This window comes from Sarcophilus harrisii, chromosome 3, assembly GCF_902635505.1.
Source record: "Sarcophilus harrisii chromosome 3, mSarHar1.11, whole genome shotgun sequence".
NCBI lineage: Eukaryota > Metazoa > Chordata > Mammalia > Dasyuromorphia > Dasyuridae > Sarcophilus > Sarcophilus harrisii.
In genome coordinates this window covers 382,974,250-382,988,575 of record NC_045428.1, presented here as the reverse complement: position 1 = coordinate 382,988,575, position 14,326 = coordinate 382,974,250, and the positions used below count along the sequence as shown (strand labels likewise).

Genomic DNA, 14,326 nt, shown 5'->3' with positions numbered 1-14,326 from the left:
GCAAACCAAATTAGAAGGGAAGCAACAAATTGGGAAAACATGTTTACAGTTAAAGGTTCTGATAAAGGCCTTGCTCCAAAATATATAGAGAATTGACTCTAATTTATAAGAAATCAAGTCATTCTCCACTTGATAAATGGACAAAGGATATGAACAGACAATTTTCAAATGATGAAATTGAAACTATTTCCACTCATATGAAAGAGTGTTCCAAATCACTATTGATCAGAGAAATGCAAATTAAGACAACTCTGAGATACCATTACACACCTGTTAGATTGGCTAAGATGACAGGAAAAAATAATGATGAATGTTGGAGGGGATGCGGGAAAACTGGGATACTGATGCATTGTTGATGGAGTTGTGAATGAATCCAACCATTCTGGAGAGCAATCTGGAATTATGCCCAAAAAGTTATCAAACTGTGCAAACTTTTTGATCTGGCAGTGCTACTATTGGACTTACATCCCAAAGAAATACTAAAGAAGGGAAAGGGCCCTGTATGTGCCAAAATGTTAGTGGCAGCCCTTTTTGTAGTGACTAGAAACTGGAAAATGAACGGATGCCCATCAATTGGAGAATGATTGGGTAAATTGTGGTATATGAATGTTATGGAATATTATTGTTCTGTAAGAAATGACCAGCAAGATGAATACAGAGAGGCTTGGAGAGACTCGTATGAACTGATGCTAAGTATAATGAGCAGAACCAGGAGATCATTATATACTTCAACAATGATACTGTATGAGGACGTATTCTGATGGAAGTGGATATCTTTGACAAAGAGAAGATCTAACTCAGTTCCAATTGATCAATGATGGACAGAAGCAGCTACACCCAGAGAAGGAACACTAGAAAATGAGTGTAAACTGTTTGCATTTTTGTTTTTCTTCCCAGGTTATTTTTACCTTCTGAATCCAATTCTCCCTGTGCAACAAGAGAACTGTTTGATTCTGCACACATATATTGTATCTAGGATATACTATAACATATTTAACATGTATAAGCCTGCTTGCTATCTAGGGGAGTGAGTGAAAGGAGGGAAGGGAAAAGTCAGAATAGAAGTGAACGAAAGGGATAATGTAAAAAATTACCCAGGCATATGTTCTGTCAATAAAAAGTTATAATTAAAAAAAAATTCTAAGAATGGACATACTATTGCTTATAAAATCTACTCAAAGACCTGTGTGTGTGTGTGTGTGTGTGTGTGTATTAGCAACAAAGTGTACCTGTGAGACATGCTTTATTTTTTTAATGTGCCGGATTTATTTATTAAATTGAATGGATGCTTTTATAATTTTCCAATTCTGAAGTAGATATTTTCAAAAATCACATAAGAATGTATATGTTTTGTATAGACATAAGGACCACATGTCACCCCAATTTTCGGGAGCTGAGCTTGACTTTCCTGGAGTTCTATATAAGTTGGGAACTCTTAAGCCCCCTTTCCCTCTTAATTCTGTGGCTTTTAGGATTGCAGGGTCACTGCGGGGTGCCCACACCAAGGGAAAGAACTTCCTTTGGGGGGGGGGGGGGGGCAAGATTCGCTCCTGCCCGGGGACAGCGGTTACTCGATAGTTGGAGCCATCGGGTTCGTTCTCGCTCATCAGGAAGCCCGTGGGGCCAGTCTCCCGCAGTAGGTACATATGGCTGCTCAGGGCCTGGTCCTGGTGCCTCTTCAGACAGTCGGTCACACACCGCCGTCTCTCGGAACTCCAGCCTCCACCTCCGTTGCCGCGGCCACCGCCTAAGCCACGAGGCATTGCTGCAGCTGCTGCCTCAGCTTTCCCTCGGACAGCAAGTTCTCCCGCAGGCCGCTAGCCCGAATCACATGCAGAAGCTAACTGGTTCCCAAGACAACCGGGAACGCGCGCGCGCACGCGGAAGGACGGTTGTTTTGGGGTTATGGCGAGTTCCATCAGTTCTAGACCCCAGAGCTGGGCTGCGGCCGCGGCTGCGCAGAGGGAGAGAACTCAATGGCGTTTTGCCTCCTTTCTCTCCCCTCCCTCTTCTCTTGAAGGCTCCGAGAGGGGCACTGTCAAGTTGACGCCATCTGCTGGCAGGACGCGGATTATCGTCAAAGCCGGCGGCCTTTCAGTCCTTAGCCAGGGACCCCGAACTTGCAGTTGCTTGGTGGCTCCTTCTCTACTCACCATTTGCTGGGGTTGGGGTACATGATGTAAGGAGGTGTGTCTCCCTAACGGTGATTCAGTCTCTACATGATTAAAGTCATTTGTCTTTATGCCTTCCCTAAACCAACTCCTCTTAATTTCAGTGCTTCCCCTATTTTGTTGTTATTGAGTCATTTTGGAGTCCTTTAGTTGTGTCCATTCATCGTGAACCCATTTGGGATTTTCTTGCTAAAGATACTAGAGTAATTGGCCATATCCTTTTCCAGCTCATTTTACGTGAGGAAACAGACAAACCCAGAGTTACAGTGTCTGAAGCCAGATTTGAACTCAGGAATGAGTCTTCCTGGCCTAGCTCTACAATTTTGTTATCTACTAGATGCTCCTCTTTTAATTATTTCCTATTCTATATCTAGTTTACTTTTTATATATTTGTTTGCATATTGTATCCCACATTACTTTGTGAATTCTTTGATGATAGAGCTTAATCAGTGTTTATTGAATTGAATTGAAAATTGCTCAGTCTCCCCTTAACACCAGCTATCCTAAGTAGTCTCATTGAGTGACAGATATTTTCTATAGGTATAAGGGTAGGGACAAGCTGACCTAAAATGTAGAACTGTACTGGTTGAGATTATTGGTCCACATTTAACTATCTTAAATTTTCCTCAAATAATTGAGGTAGCCTGTTGTGAGCTTTGAATTTAACTTTGTAATTTAGGAAGAAGTTTTGGATATGAGTATCATTAGAATTATTAGGATTGCCAAAGTCCTAAACATAAATAGCTCTGTGAAGGAAATTCACTTTTTTTTTCTTCTTGTATTTGTCATTTATTTATTTTCACATTTTAAAAAGATTTTTGAGTTCTAGTTTCTCTCCCTTTGAGTTTTAAATTTTCTCCTTTAACCCAGCCCACAATTAAGAAACCATGTGTGAAGTTATGTAAAACATTTCCATAAAAGTCAAGTTAAGAAAGAAAACATAGATTTTCCACCCTAATAAAGATAAAAACCCATAAGAAAAATTAGGATTAAAAAGAGAGAAAGAGAAATAGAGAATGTTTCAAATAGAGACACAATAATTCCTTTTCTGGTTATGGATAAGATTTTTCATCATAAATCCTTCAGAGTAGTTGTGGATGATTGTATTACTGAGAATAACAAATTTGTTTACAGCTGGTCATTCTAGAATATTGCTATTACTTTGTATACAGTATATTTCTCTTTGTTCATGGAGAACTTTCCATATTTTTTTTTCTGAGAGTATCCTGATCATCATTTCCCAAAGAACAATAATATTTCATCATAAACACATGCCACAGTTTATTGAATTGTTCTCCAAGTGATGGACATTCTCTCAGTTTCTAAATTTTTTGTCCTGAAAAGAAAATTGCTTTTGTATATACAGATCATTTTCCTTTTCTTTTTTCCTGTTTTTTTTTTTATTTGTTTTTGTGAATCTCTTTTGATATTCAAGGAAGTTCACTATTGTTTTATAATCAAGAATAAGTTTTCATTTGAGCTACAGGCCTACTCAGAGTCTTCAGTCTCCTCCCTAAATGACTCAAAAAGGGTAGTTCTGCAGTCTTGATGAAGACTGCTAGTATAGGGGTATCAGAGAATGCCTTGGACACCAACTACCCTAACTCTCTTGTATTTATATTAGAATTATTAAGAAGGGCTCTAAATATGTAAGCATCTAGAATTGTAATTAGTTCTTGTGAATTAAATTATGTTGGCTAACAGAAAAATTAAAATGTACACTGATAAAATACAGAACAGATGAGGAAGATATTCCCTAATCCTGGTTCCCTCTTTTCCCTTAGATAAATCTATTTGGCTAGATTCGATTAACTAGATTTCTAACGATTTGTATTCCAAGGGAGAAAGGCAGGGAAGGCCAGCAAATAGTTTTAAGAATACTATTTCAAACTTTTTGATACTCAGACTCCTTTCCACTCTTAAAAATTCTTGAAGATCACTTCCCTCCCCCCAAAAATTTTGATCTTGTGTGTTATGTCAATTGATATTTGCTGTTTAAAAATTAAAGCACTTTGATTTCATTATGAAAATAACTTTGACTTCATAGGACTCCGGAAAGAGTGCTTTTTGGTGTAGGTAAATTACCTTGGCCTTGAAGGAACCATATTGATATAGTGTCTTTGGCTTATTTTCCTAGAGTTTTTTTTGATTTGGATAAGCCAGGTGGTGAAAAATAAGTATCATTGATTCCATTTGTCTATAGAAGAGGCTCATATCTCTCAGGAAGCTGCTACCATGATTGTGAAGAGTCACCATACCTAACACTTGAAGCTATGCCTTTAGAGAACAGTCCCTTCTCTCTACATTCCCCTCCCCCACTAACTTCCCATGCAGAAAATGCTCTCATGCAGCATTATAAAGCCTAGTACAGAAAGTTTTCCTGTGCTAGTTATTTAAATTGGCCATTCTCCAACTTTGGAGAGTACTCTTTCAGGTGAGATAGTTTTAGGGAACTCATGTTTAGATTCATTCAGTGGAGGATCTCCACCCTTTTGTTATCTGATGACCAACCCTCCTTCCCCTGTGTTGAAAATCTGATTTTTTAATTTTTTTTTTTTTCCTAGAGGTGGGGAATCTTCTGGGCAATGATCCAGGGGAGAAGTAGCAAGTCTGCAGGAAAGCAGAATTCCCGTGCAGGAATTTGTTTATCTCTATGTATCTGCACTTGGTTGAAGGAATTAAAGAGCTGACTAAATTATTTGAGGTTTGCTGATACTAACAAAAGTGAATCTTAGTCTCATGAATGAAATTGTAATTGTGAAGTCCCCTCTATGTCTAATAGTAGAGGGATTGTTGAGGGAAGAGATAGAACCTTAGAGTATTACCAGAAATGGAGAGGACATTTCCATAGAACTTTTAGTTGTTGCTTTGTATGGTATAATACCTGACAAAGTAGACCAAACTAATCCAATTCAAAAAACACATATTTAGCTCTTACTATGTGCCAGGAAATGTGCTAAGCACTGAGGATACATTAATAAAAAGAAAGATGATTTCTTCCCTCAAAGAATTATCATGCTAAAGGGAAAGGGGAGAGACAATACACAGAAAATGAAATTGAATGAATTTCTCCTGAAATGGAGAAGAACACCATGGGATATCACATGTGGGGGCATTTTTCCCCCTGGAATTAAAACTAGGCAGAGCAATAAAAGAAAAGCAGAATGAGATGAAAGTGTGATTTTTGACCTCTATAAAAGATGACATTGGAAGTATTTTGGTATCCCACCCTTCATCCTCTACTCAAAGGGAAGAGAAGGATGTATGGTGGTGAATTTAGAAATGATGAGCTTATCCTGTGAAGAACATCTTTGGTGTAGTAGAAACTTGACAGAGCAACCATGCTCAAAGTAGAATAAGTCCAACAGAAGTGCCTGGCTCATAATAATGCAAGGTAGTTGCTATTTGTCCTTCGTTCTTGAAGAAGACCATGACATTAGGGACATAATGACATAACACGTGAATTGGATTTAAGTGAAGGGAGTCAAGGTCACCTGCCTCCCTTTCCCCTCCAGAGCCATGTGGGTCCAATGATAAGATATAAATCAAAACAGCTGGAGATGACCCTGGATGAAATGGGACACATTGGCCTTTTTAAGCTAAGGTCTTTAACAAGTCTCAGTTTGACTGAGGCTGCACCCATTCAGTGATTAAGTCAAGGTAGCAATTGAGGCAAAGAATCTCCTCTTTTACCTAGTCCAATCTAATCCATCCCCACAGAAGCAAGAAGCCAGTCTTTGTTTCCTCTTCTTTTTCATGGGTGCAGGGGGTGTGAGGAAGAGAAAGAGAAGAGGGTGAGCAAGAGGAGGCAGTCAAATATAGCAAATTGGTATTTGATACACATTAACTTTCTCCTTGGATCTGGGATAAATGTTTTTTTCATGAAAAGTCTGTACCAAGTCAGCCATTTATACAGAAAGATCTAATATAAATTCCTACCAGGAATTATTGGCCTGGGTTTATGAAAAGTTTTGAGAACTCCCATAAGTCTAGTACTGCTGTGGGCTTTGGGTTAAGATTTGGGCAGCATTGGTGCCTTCTGTTAAAGGTATGCTGGTTTACCTTAAATTACATTGCCTTGATTGACAATGTTGAATGAAAGCTCAGTTATCTTCTCAACAGACTCAGGAACATGTGTAGCAGATTTACTGAGTATTAACTCAGATTCTTGACTTGGGTTACATTGTGTGCAATCCTCTAAACTTCTTTGCTGTTTCTAGGAGTGGGGTTAAGTATAGAGAAACTCCAGGTGGATTTTGCAGCACCTGGAAGATAGCCCAACTTGGAAACAAATGCAAAGTGAACAAGATAATTGTAATGATTCCTGACCATGATCTTTTCTTACAGATAGTCTGTCTTTGAATATTTCTAGATCCTTGAGAGGGCCATTCGGAGAACAGAAGAGGAAGGGATCTTTTTTTGTTTATCCTTTGCTACAACATACTGACATGAGTCACTTTTGTTTCTTTTTAAAATTTTGTTTGCTGAAAATTTTTATTTCATCTATTAGTACATATAAAAAGCAAATGCATTAACAAAAAAATTCCCTAGTACTGACTCCTTTTTAATCACACCAAATCTATTGTTATAAACTCTTAATTATCCCTTGTGATGTTCTGGTTAGCTTTCTGGAGGTCTTAGGACCAGCCTTCCTTTCAGCTGAGTAATCACCACTAGAATACCCAGAGATAAAATTCCAAAAGACTTTATTGTCTCCTTCACAGTCTGTCTTCTTGCCTGGGGCTCAGCTAGCTTTAAGGAGGGCCTTTCAACCTTGGTCTCAGTGTGAGAAGCAGGAGGACAGGCCAGCAGCTAGAAGGCTGAAGATGATGGAATGTCTCTTTGAGTCTGAGTCCTCACTCTAGAGTTGACTCTGACCTCTTAAATACTCTATTACAATTAAATCCATTTATCATACTGAATATAAGCCAATCATATCACTAGGGCAATCATACTGAACTAGAGTACTCACATGCTAAACTAGATAATCATTATCTTATCAATTCTACTGAGTTAACACTTTGTTGTAGGACTAAATCACACTGAGCCTTAAGTATACTTAAGTAAGTTCTGGCTCTCTACAATCCTGCCTCTTTCACAATCAGTGTGACTCTTGAGAAAGCCATTTCAATTCTTGGTGATCCAAGAATATGATGTTGGTGATTATAAATTGTAGATTAGGTTAGGATCTTCATTGATAGAGTGAATATCCTCATTATGAATTTCTTATACCAATGAATTATCAAGTCCAGAAAAAAACAAAAACAGTGTAAAACACAATGCTAGATGCTAGGGGCTTGCACATCAATGAAATAGGCCCTGACTTAAAAGATTTTAAATTCCAATTATACTGAAATATAAGAATGAATTGAGTTTATATATTAGTATATATTATTGATTCTTGGGCAAAAATCCCACATTTAGTATCATCCTTTAAATTAATGTTTATAGCTAGGCTAACAGCTAGCTGATTCTTAGCATGTTCCACCTCTTTTTCTATTACTATATTACATTGACTCTAGAATGCTCACTCTTTTGTAAGTCCCAGATTACCAAAAAGCTACCATTTGTTCACCATCCATCTGATGATGACCCTTTTAGTACTTAATGAGTCTGGTTCTTAGACAAAAGACATAGTCAAATACACGGCCCATACCTTAAGTCTTTTCAGTTTGTATTACATTGTAATAACCTCCAAGAACTCAGGGTTGCCACCAAATCAAAATAAGGAACTATTCATTACCTATATGGAAAAGCTTCTTAGAATGATTGAATATTTTCATGTTATGTTTTGTATGGTGTCTAATATGTTTTAGATGCTCAGACATTAACTTCTCAAAGCTATTTTCTTAGTAAGTTGGCTCTGAGGTCAATTTATTCTTGGAGTAATACTATTTGTATGTGTATATTCATTTCCATGTTTGTACATACACATATGTGTATGTTTTATTTGTTCTTGTAGGAAATGATAAAAAGGAATTATGGGGGGGGGGGTGATAGAAAATAATTAGGATTAGGAAGTAAAAAATGTTATATATACCATTCTGTTCAACACTTTCACCTAATTTTACAAACCACTAGGTGTCAGTAGAACATAGTGAATATAACAGCAAAATATTGAAAATTTTTTTTTTGTCTATTCTTTGTGTTTCTTTGATCAGATTCTAAAAATAATTTATTTTAAAATGTAAGGCTACAGTAAAAATATCTTATACATTGTAATTATCATATCTTTTCAAGTTCTTAGATATGAATCCATACAGATTAATACCAATTAAATTTTAAAGTTTCTCAAATTAGTTCATCTCTTTTGTAATTTGCGGCTGGGGAATAGAAACAGAAAATATTGCATACAGGAATAACCCTAATGAGTATGTTTCCTGCATCTGTATCTTTGCTTTTTAATTAGAGTAGCTCTTTCTCCTTTTTATTATTATCAAAATAGGTCATGGAGGACAATTGGCCAATGTAGAAGGTCAAAAGTATAACATTTTCCCCTTCCATTATTTAGTTTATAAATATGCTTTAAAGGATATGAGCAAGAATTTACTTGCTTTGGTGTCATGGCAACTGATAAGTTCTCTTCTTAGGAAGACTGTTGGGTAATTCATAATTTAGATATTTTAAACTTTTTTTTCTCCTAGTAACTATGCAATATCGCTTCATTGTCTTCTATTTTCTGGTGACTTGACCTTGCTTCAAATGAGGATCAGTTTCACCTCATATTAAATAGAAAAAAAAATGCTTTAAGACATATCTTCATTCTGCATAGCTAAAGATTTATGAAAGTGCTATCTTTCTTAGCATTATTTTACAAGGTTTTTCATCTTTCTAAGTTCACCTATGAGCATGTTTCAGACAAAATGCCATATTGAAGTGTTTTTAAATGATAAGTGAAAATGTGGTATAATGTATTATTTTAGGCTAGATATAGACAAAATCTTGATATATTGACTGTCAAAGGAAAACATTCTTCTTTTAGGTCACTACTTGGCAACTTTTTCTAATTTTTTATTATGTCTCATAACCTTCTTGTCTAGAGAGGGAATTATAATAAATTATTGCTTTAATAATTAAATTGTAATAAAGCTATGGCTTTATTAAGTGTCAATAACTTCATGTTCCTATCCCTGACCCTGATTTTGTTTGTGAATAATATGTGATAGATCATATTATTCTAAGTATTCCTTTTAGAATTAATTTCTTTATTATCTATGCTATAAAACTTCTATTTAGCCTGGTAAACAATTGGGGACTGCAAATCAAAAAACACAAAGAGGAGTCATTTATGGAGATTTTTACTCATTTCATTTGTATTTCCAACGCCTAGCACAATGGCTGACTAATAGTAGGTGCTTAATTGATAGATTGTGATTGATGTCTTGATTGATAGAATAAGATTTGATATTTATTTGGAAGGAATCTCAAGTATAATGTTCATGATCTGTCCTTAGCCTTGTGCTGTTTCTCAATTTTATCAGAGATTCCAAAAAGATAGATGGCAGAAAGCTAGGAGGAACAACGAACACATCATATAACAGCTCAGATCTAAAAAGTCCTCAGCAGTCTTAAACATGTTGCTGAAGTGATTAAAAATGAAATTTAATAAGAATAAATTTCAAGTCTTACATTTGGGTTAAAAGAAATCATTTTGAAAAGTATAAGATGAGGGAACTTTTGCCAGGCAGCAAGAAATTCATCTGAAAAACAGTTGATGAATTCAAAAGTGTGATAGGCTAGTCAAAAGAGCTAACATGATTTTAGGTTGCAGCATTTATCAAACACTAAGGTACTGGTGATACAGAGAAATAAAACAGTTCTTTTTCTGAAGGAATATACATTCTATCAAGGGTAATCCTTGAGTACTAGGGAGATAATAGTACTGTTTCTTATACTTTGCCCTGGATAGATATTGTGTTCAATTATGGACATCACATTTTAGAACAATCTGATGAATTGGAGACCATCTAAAGATGGCAGATTGTGAGAATGGAAGGTTGATGGATGAGGATTGTGAAGAGTCTCCAGTTATAAAATATGAAAACCAGCTGAAAGAACTGGGGATATTTTGTTTAAAGAAGACACAAAAGGGATATAGCAGTTGTGTTCAAGTATTTTAATGGCTATCAAATAGAAAAGTAATTGGACATCTTGCTGATCCTAGGGAAGACAATTAAATGATGGTTAGAAGTTGCAAACAAGTTGGTTTAGTCTTGATAGAAGGGAAAAGTTAATATTATAGCTATCAAAAGATAAAATTAGTTTCTTTAGTTGATTGTACATTCTTTTCTGGAGATCATCAAACAGACATAGATGATCACTTATGAATTTTATTGAGAGAATTCTTATCCGGTTATAGATTGTGACTAACTTGTCTCTAAAGTTCCTTTGAAATCTTAGGTATTTGTGATTCTGTGGAAATATCTAAGACTTTGGGGTAGGAGGGGAGGAAACTTGATGAATAGATTAGATATCAACCATCTCTAAAAGTGGAGTGTAAAGAAATTCTCTTCTGGAGAGGAGAAATTCAAGAGAGATGCATCTCCACTGACACTTTTGATGAAATTGAACTTATTTTGCTTTTGGGGAATGTGATCAAAAAGAAAAAAAACATTTTTTTTCTGATCTTCGTGACCTCTCAGATTTCTTCTCCAAAATAGAAATCATGTGCCAAAGAGAAAACAATTTCTGTATTCTAGTTTTAAAAAAGTTAAAAAAAAAAAGTCTCATGAAATATTGTTGCTTTGATCTCACCACTTTTCCATTATTATCCATCTTGCTGCTAATAAAGGAGGCTTCATTAGTCAAACCAAGGACCTGAATCATCAACTTTCAATAAAACCCATCTTCACAATCTGGTCCCTTTTCCCCTCTTTCTAGTTCCTTGAAGATGCAGGCTATAGGATAAGAGATAGGGCAGAAAATATATTTAGGCTTGAACTAGACCTCACTCTGCCGGCCTGTCCCTCAGATATATAAATTCCAAGTTACAGAAATTCACCCTGGCTATAGTGGCACCAAGATGGAAGTACTTTTATCTTCTCAGCTAGAGAACTGATGAACAGAGAGAACAGGACAGGACATATACTTATGTGTGGACCACTAAGCCTAAAGGAAACAGTCTAGCATTAATCTGGAGCTAGTTCTGATCCCCCAAAAAGTCATATGGGGAAAAGACTGAAGATGGAATCAGCAGTGTGGAAGGAGGCTGAAATGCTTTGAGACCCAGTCCCTAGGTAAATCACCATTCCAGGAGAGGAAGTCCAAAAATGAAAGGGGAAAATAAGGAGTGGGAAGTCTGAAAAATGTCAATAACTAAGAAGATAAATTAATAAGGGAGACATTAATAGTAGGAAGAAATATGGTCTTCAAATCTAGTAAATTAATTCAGACCTCTGTGAATAAATACTGGGGTGAAGGAAAATTACTCAGCATGAGATAAGACAAATGACCCTATGACATTTAAAAATATAGAACCACATCACACTGTTTCTGAATGGATTAAAAGAGAAATTAGAATTAAAAAGAATAGAATTTATAACCTATAAAACAGAAATAATTGTGAGAACAGAAGAATTTAATTCTGTGACGGCAAGTCTCACCAAATAAAGAAAAGAAAAGAATATTGATTGGGATTGGACAATCTAGAAGAAGAAAAGCATAAAACAGTAACATTGAAAGAAAACATGCTTTCAATTCAAGTGAAATATAATCATCTTGAAGACAGAACTTATAAAGAGAATATAATAATTATAGGTCTTCTAGAAAAACATGAAAATTTTTTAAAAATCTGAATACTACAGCGCAAAATATGGTACAAGAAAACTACCAAGAATTCAGAAAATAAAATACTAATTGAAGAAATATATACTTTCAGGGGAGAAAAACTAACAAAGACCTCCAAAGCTTCAAATTTCAATACAAGTGTTTGATTTTAATCATTCTTTTCAGAAACAACAAATCCTGCAAGCAAACAGAAGAAAGATATTTAAATAAAAGAAATTTAGATAATACAAAACTAATTTGTAGCCACCAGATAATATAGGAGGGAATGGAATATTGTTTTGAAAAACACTAAAGCTCAGATGACTGTCAGCAAATCTCTGCTTAATCACAAATGAAAAAAAGATGGACATTCATTAATAAAGACATTATTTTCAAAACATTTTTACAAAGAAAATTAGAAGTGAGGAGATCATTTGCTTCTCAAACATCCTAAATAACAGAAATGCAGGAATGATGAATGAATGCAGCAGCCAAGAACAACAGAAACAGTGACAGTAGAGAAACCAGTAAGAGACTTTCTTCTAGAGATGGTTGAAGGTGGGAAGTCAGGTAGAGGCAATAATGGAGAGGCAGGTCTGGGACTGTATAGACCAAACTTTTTGACACCATACCTACAAGTAAAGTTAAACAAAAAGTGATAGAACCTTTATATTGAGATTTACAAACAACATCAATTTGAAAAAAATGTTTGAAATGTCGGGAAGGTTTTAACCTATAGAATAAAACATCAAGGAGAGATACATTTTTTTGGTTGTCCTTAAATATTTCAAGAGATGTCAATTACAGAAGAGTTGACTTTTTCTAAAGGACTACTTCTTGGACATTATAGGATAGTAAAAGCCTCATTTGGATAGAAGGGACAGGGAGCAATATGCAAGTACTAATGATTTTGACAGCTGATTGTTGGAATACATGGAAGCTTTTGGAATACTGGGAACCACCTGACAGTGGCTGCTGGAGATCCAACACAGACCTACAAAATGGATCTCCTGTTATGAAAGGATGATACAAGGAGACTGAGAGGCAGTTGCTATTCTCTGATCTCTCTGAGAGGCCATTGCGTTGCCTGACCTCTCTCCTCTTCCCTATGCCTCCAATTTATTTCATTCCCAGTCCACAACACCCATGTCAGCAAAAGCTGCCTTGCAACTCCTTCAGATGTTATGATTCACAGCAGTGGAGGCTCTCAGAGAATTGACCTGTCCTTTAACAACTGATGATAAGCATTTGAAGGGAATTTTTGCCTTTAGAAGCAATAAGTAATTACACGAAGGTTATAAGTCCAGTAGAAGGAGATTCTTGGTCATTTTAGGATTAGTCAACTGAAAGACAGACTACCAAATGAAATAGTCTATGGGGGAGGAAGAGTAGGAAGTATTTTCCTATTCAGTACAAATAGGATTGTACTGATATAGCCCATTGGGCTACTAGAGTATCGAGGGCCCAAAATTGCAGGTGTGTTTCTGTTGTGCTCAGATTGTTCATTCAGCTTGGTAAGATAGCCACCAGAGAATGTATTATTTCATTTGTGCTTGAATCATAGTATAAGATACTATTATAAACAGTTTCTTTAAGTAAGTTATCAATAATATCAACCTGAAAATTTAATAATAATCTAATATATTAAATATTTTTACTGTGTAGATACTATGGCCAAGCATCTAAGAAGAAAGGCAACTCAAAAAAGATGGAAAAAGGCCTCACGAATGAAATTCATAATACATAATACAAGAAAGTGATTACAAAGAGGAAAAAAAAAGTGAGATCCATCTAAAGCAAGACTATTGTCACTTCATAACTTTTTATATATAAGGGAAAGGGAGGGAAGGAGAACATAAATATTTGTTAAGCATCTACTATGTGCCAGCTATTGAGTTAGTGCTTTATAAATATTAGGTAATTTGATAACAATATGATTTTTGGAAGAAAAAAACAATCAAAATTAATATTTAAAAATAACAATATGGTTTTTGGAAGGAAAAAACAGGTAATCAAAGTTAATATTTTAAAAATGATGTGGTTCTGGAAAAGTATCAGCATTCTAAAGCTGAGAACAGACTTAGGCTTTGAATTGAGGACAATAAAAATATTTTAAAAATCTATTTTGGAAGTAAAAGAAGATTCAAGGAGAAATATGAATTTAATCAATAAATAAATATCTATTAAGCCGATATTGTGTGCTAAGCACTGAACATATAGATATAATAAATTGATCCCTTTTCAAAGAACCATACATTCTGAAGGGGGACAGGAAAAAAAGACATACAAATATGCAGAATAAATATAAAGAGAAAAATACTTAATAGTTAAATAGAAGATAATTTAAAAGAGTGAGTATTAGAAGTTTAGATGATCAAATAAGGACTCCA

The 14,326-nt window shown here is 35.4% G+C and overlaps 1 protein-coding gene across 1 annotated transcript in view; it reads right to left on the bottom strand.

Moving 5' to 3' along the window:
* The window catches only part of ZSWIM2 (zinc finger SWIM-type containing 2), a 43,333-nt gene extending 41,378 nt beyond the window's left edge, over window positions 1–1,955 (bottom strand). The window contains exon 1 of the mRNA XM_003764036.4: window positions 1,572–1,955. Within this exon, the coding sequence (XP_003764084.1) occupies window positions 1,572–1,763 (192 nt within the window). The 5' untranslated portion in view covers window positions 1,764–1,955. The remainder of the gene's footprint in view (window positions 1–1,571) is intronic.
* Between the last annotated feature and the right edge of the window lie 12,371 nt (window positions 1,956–14,326).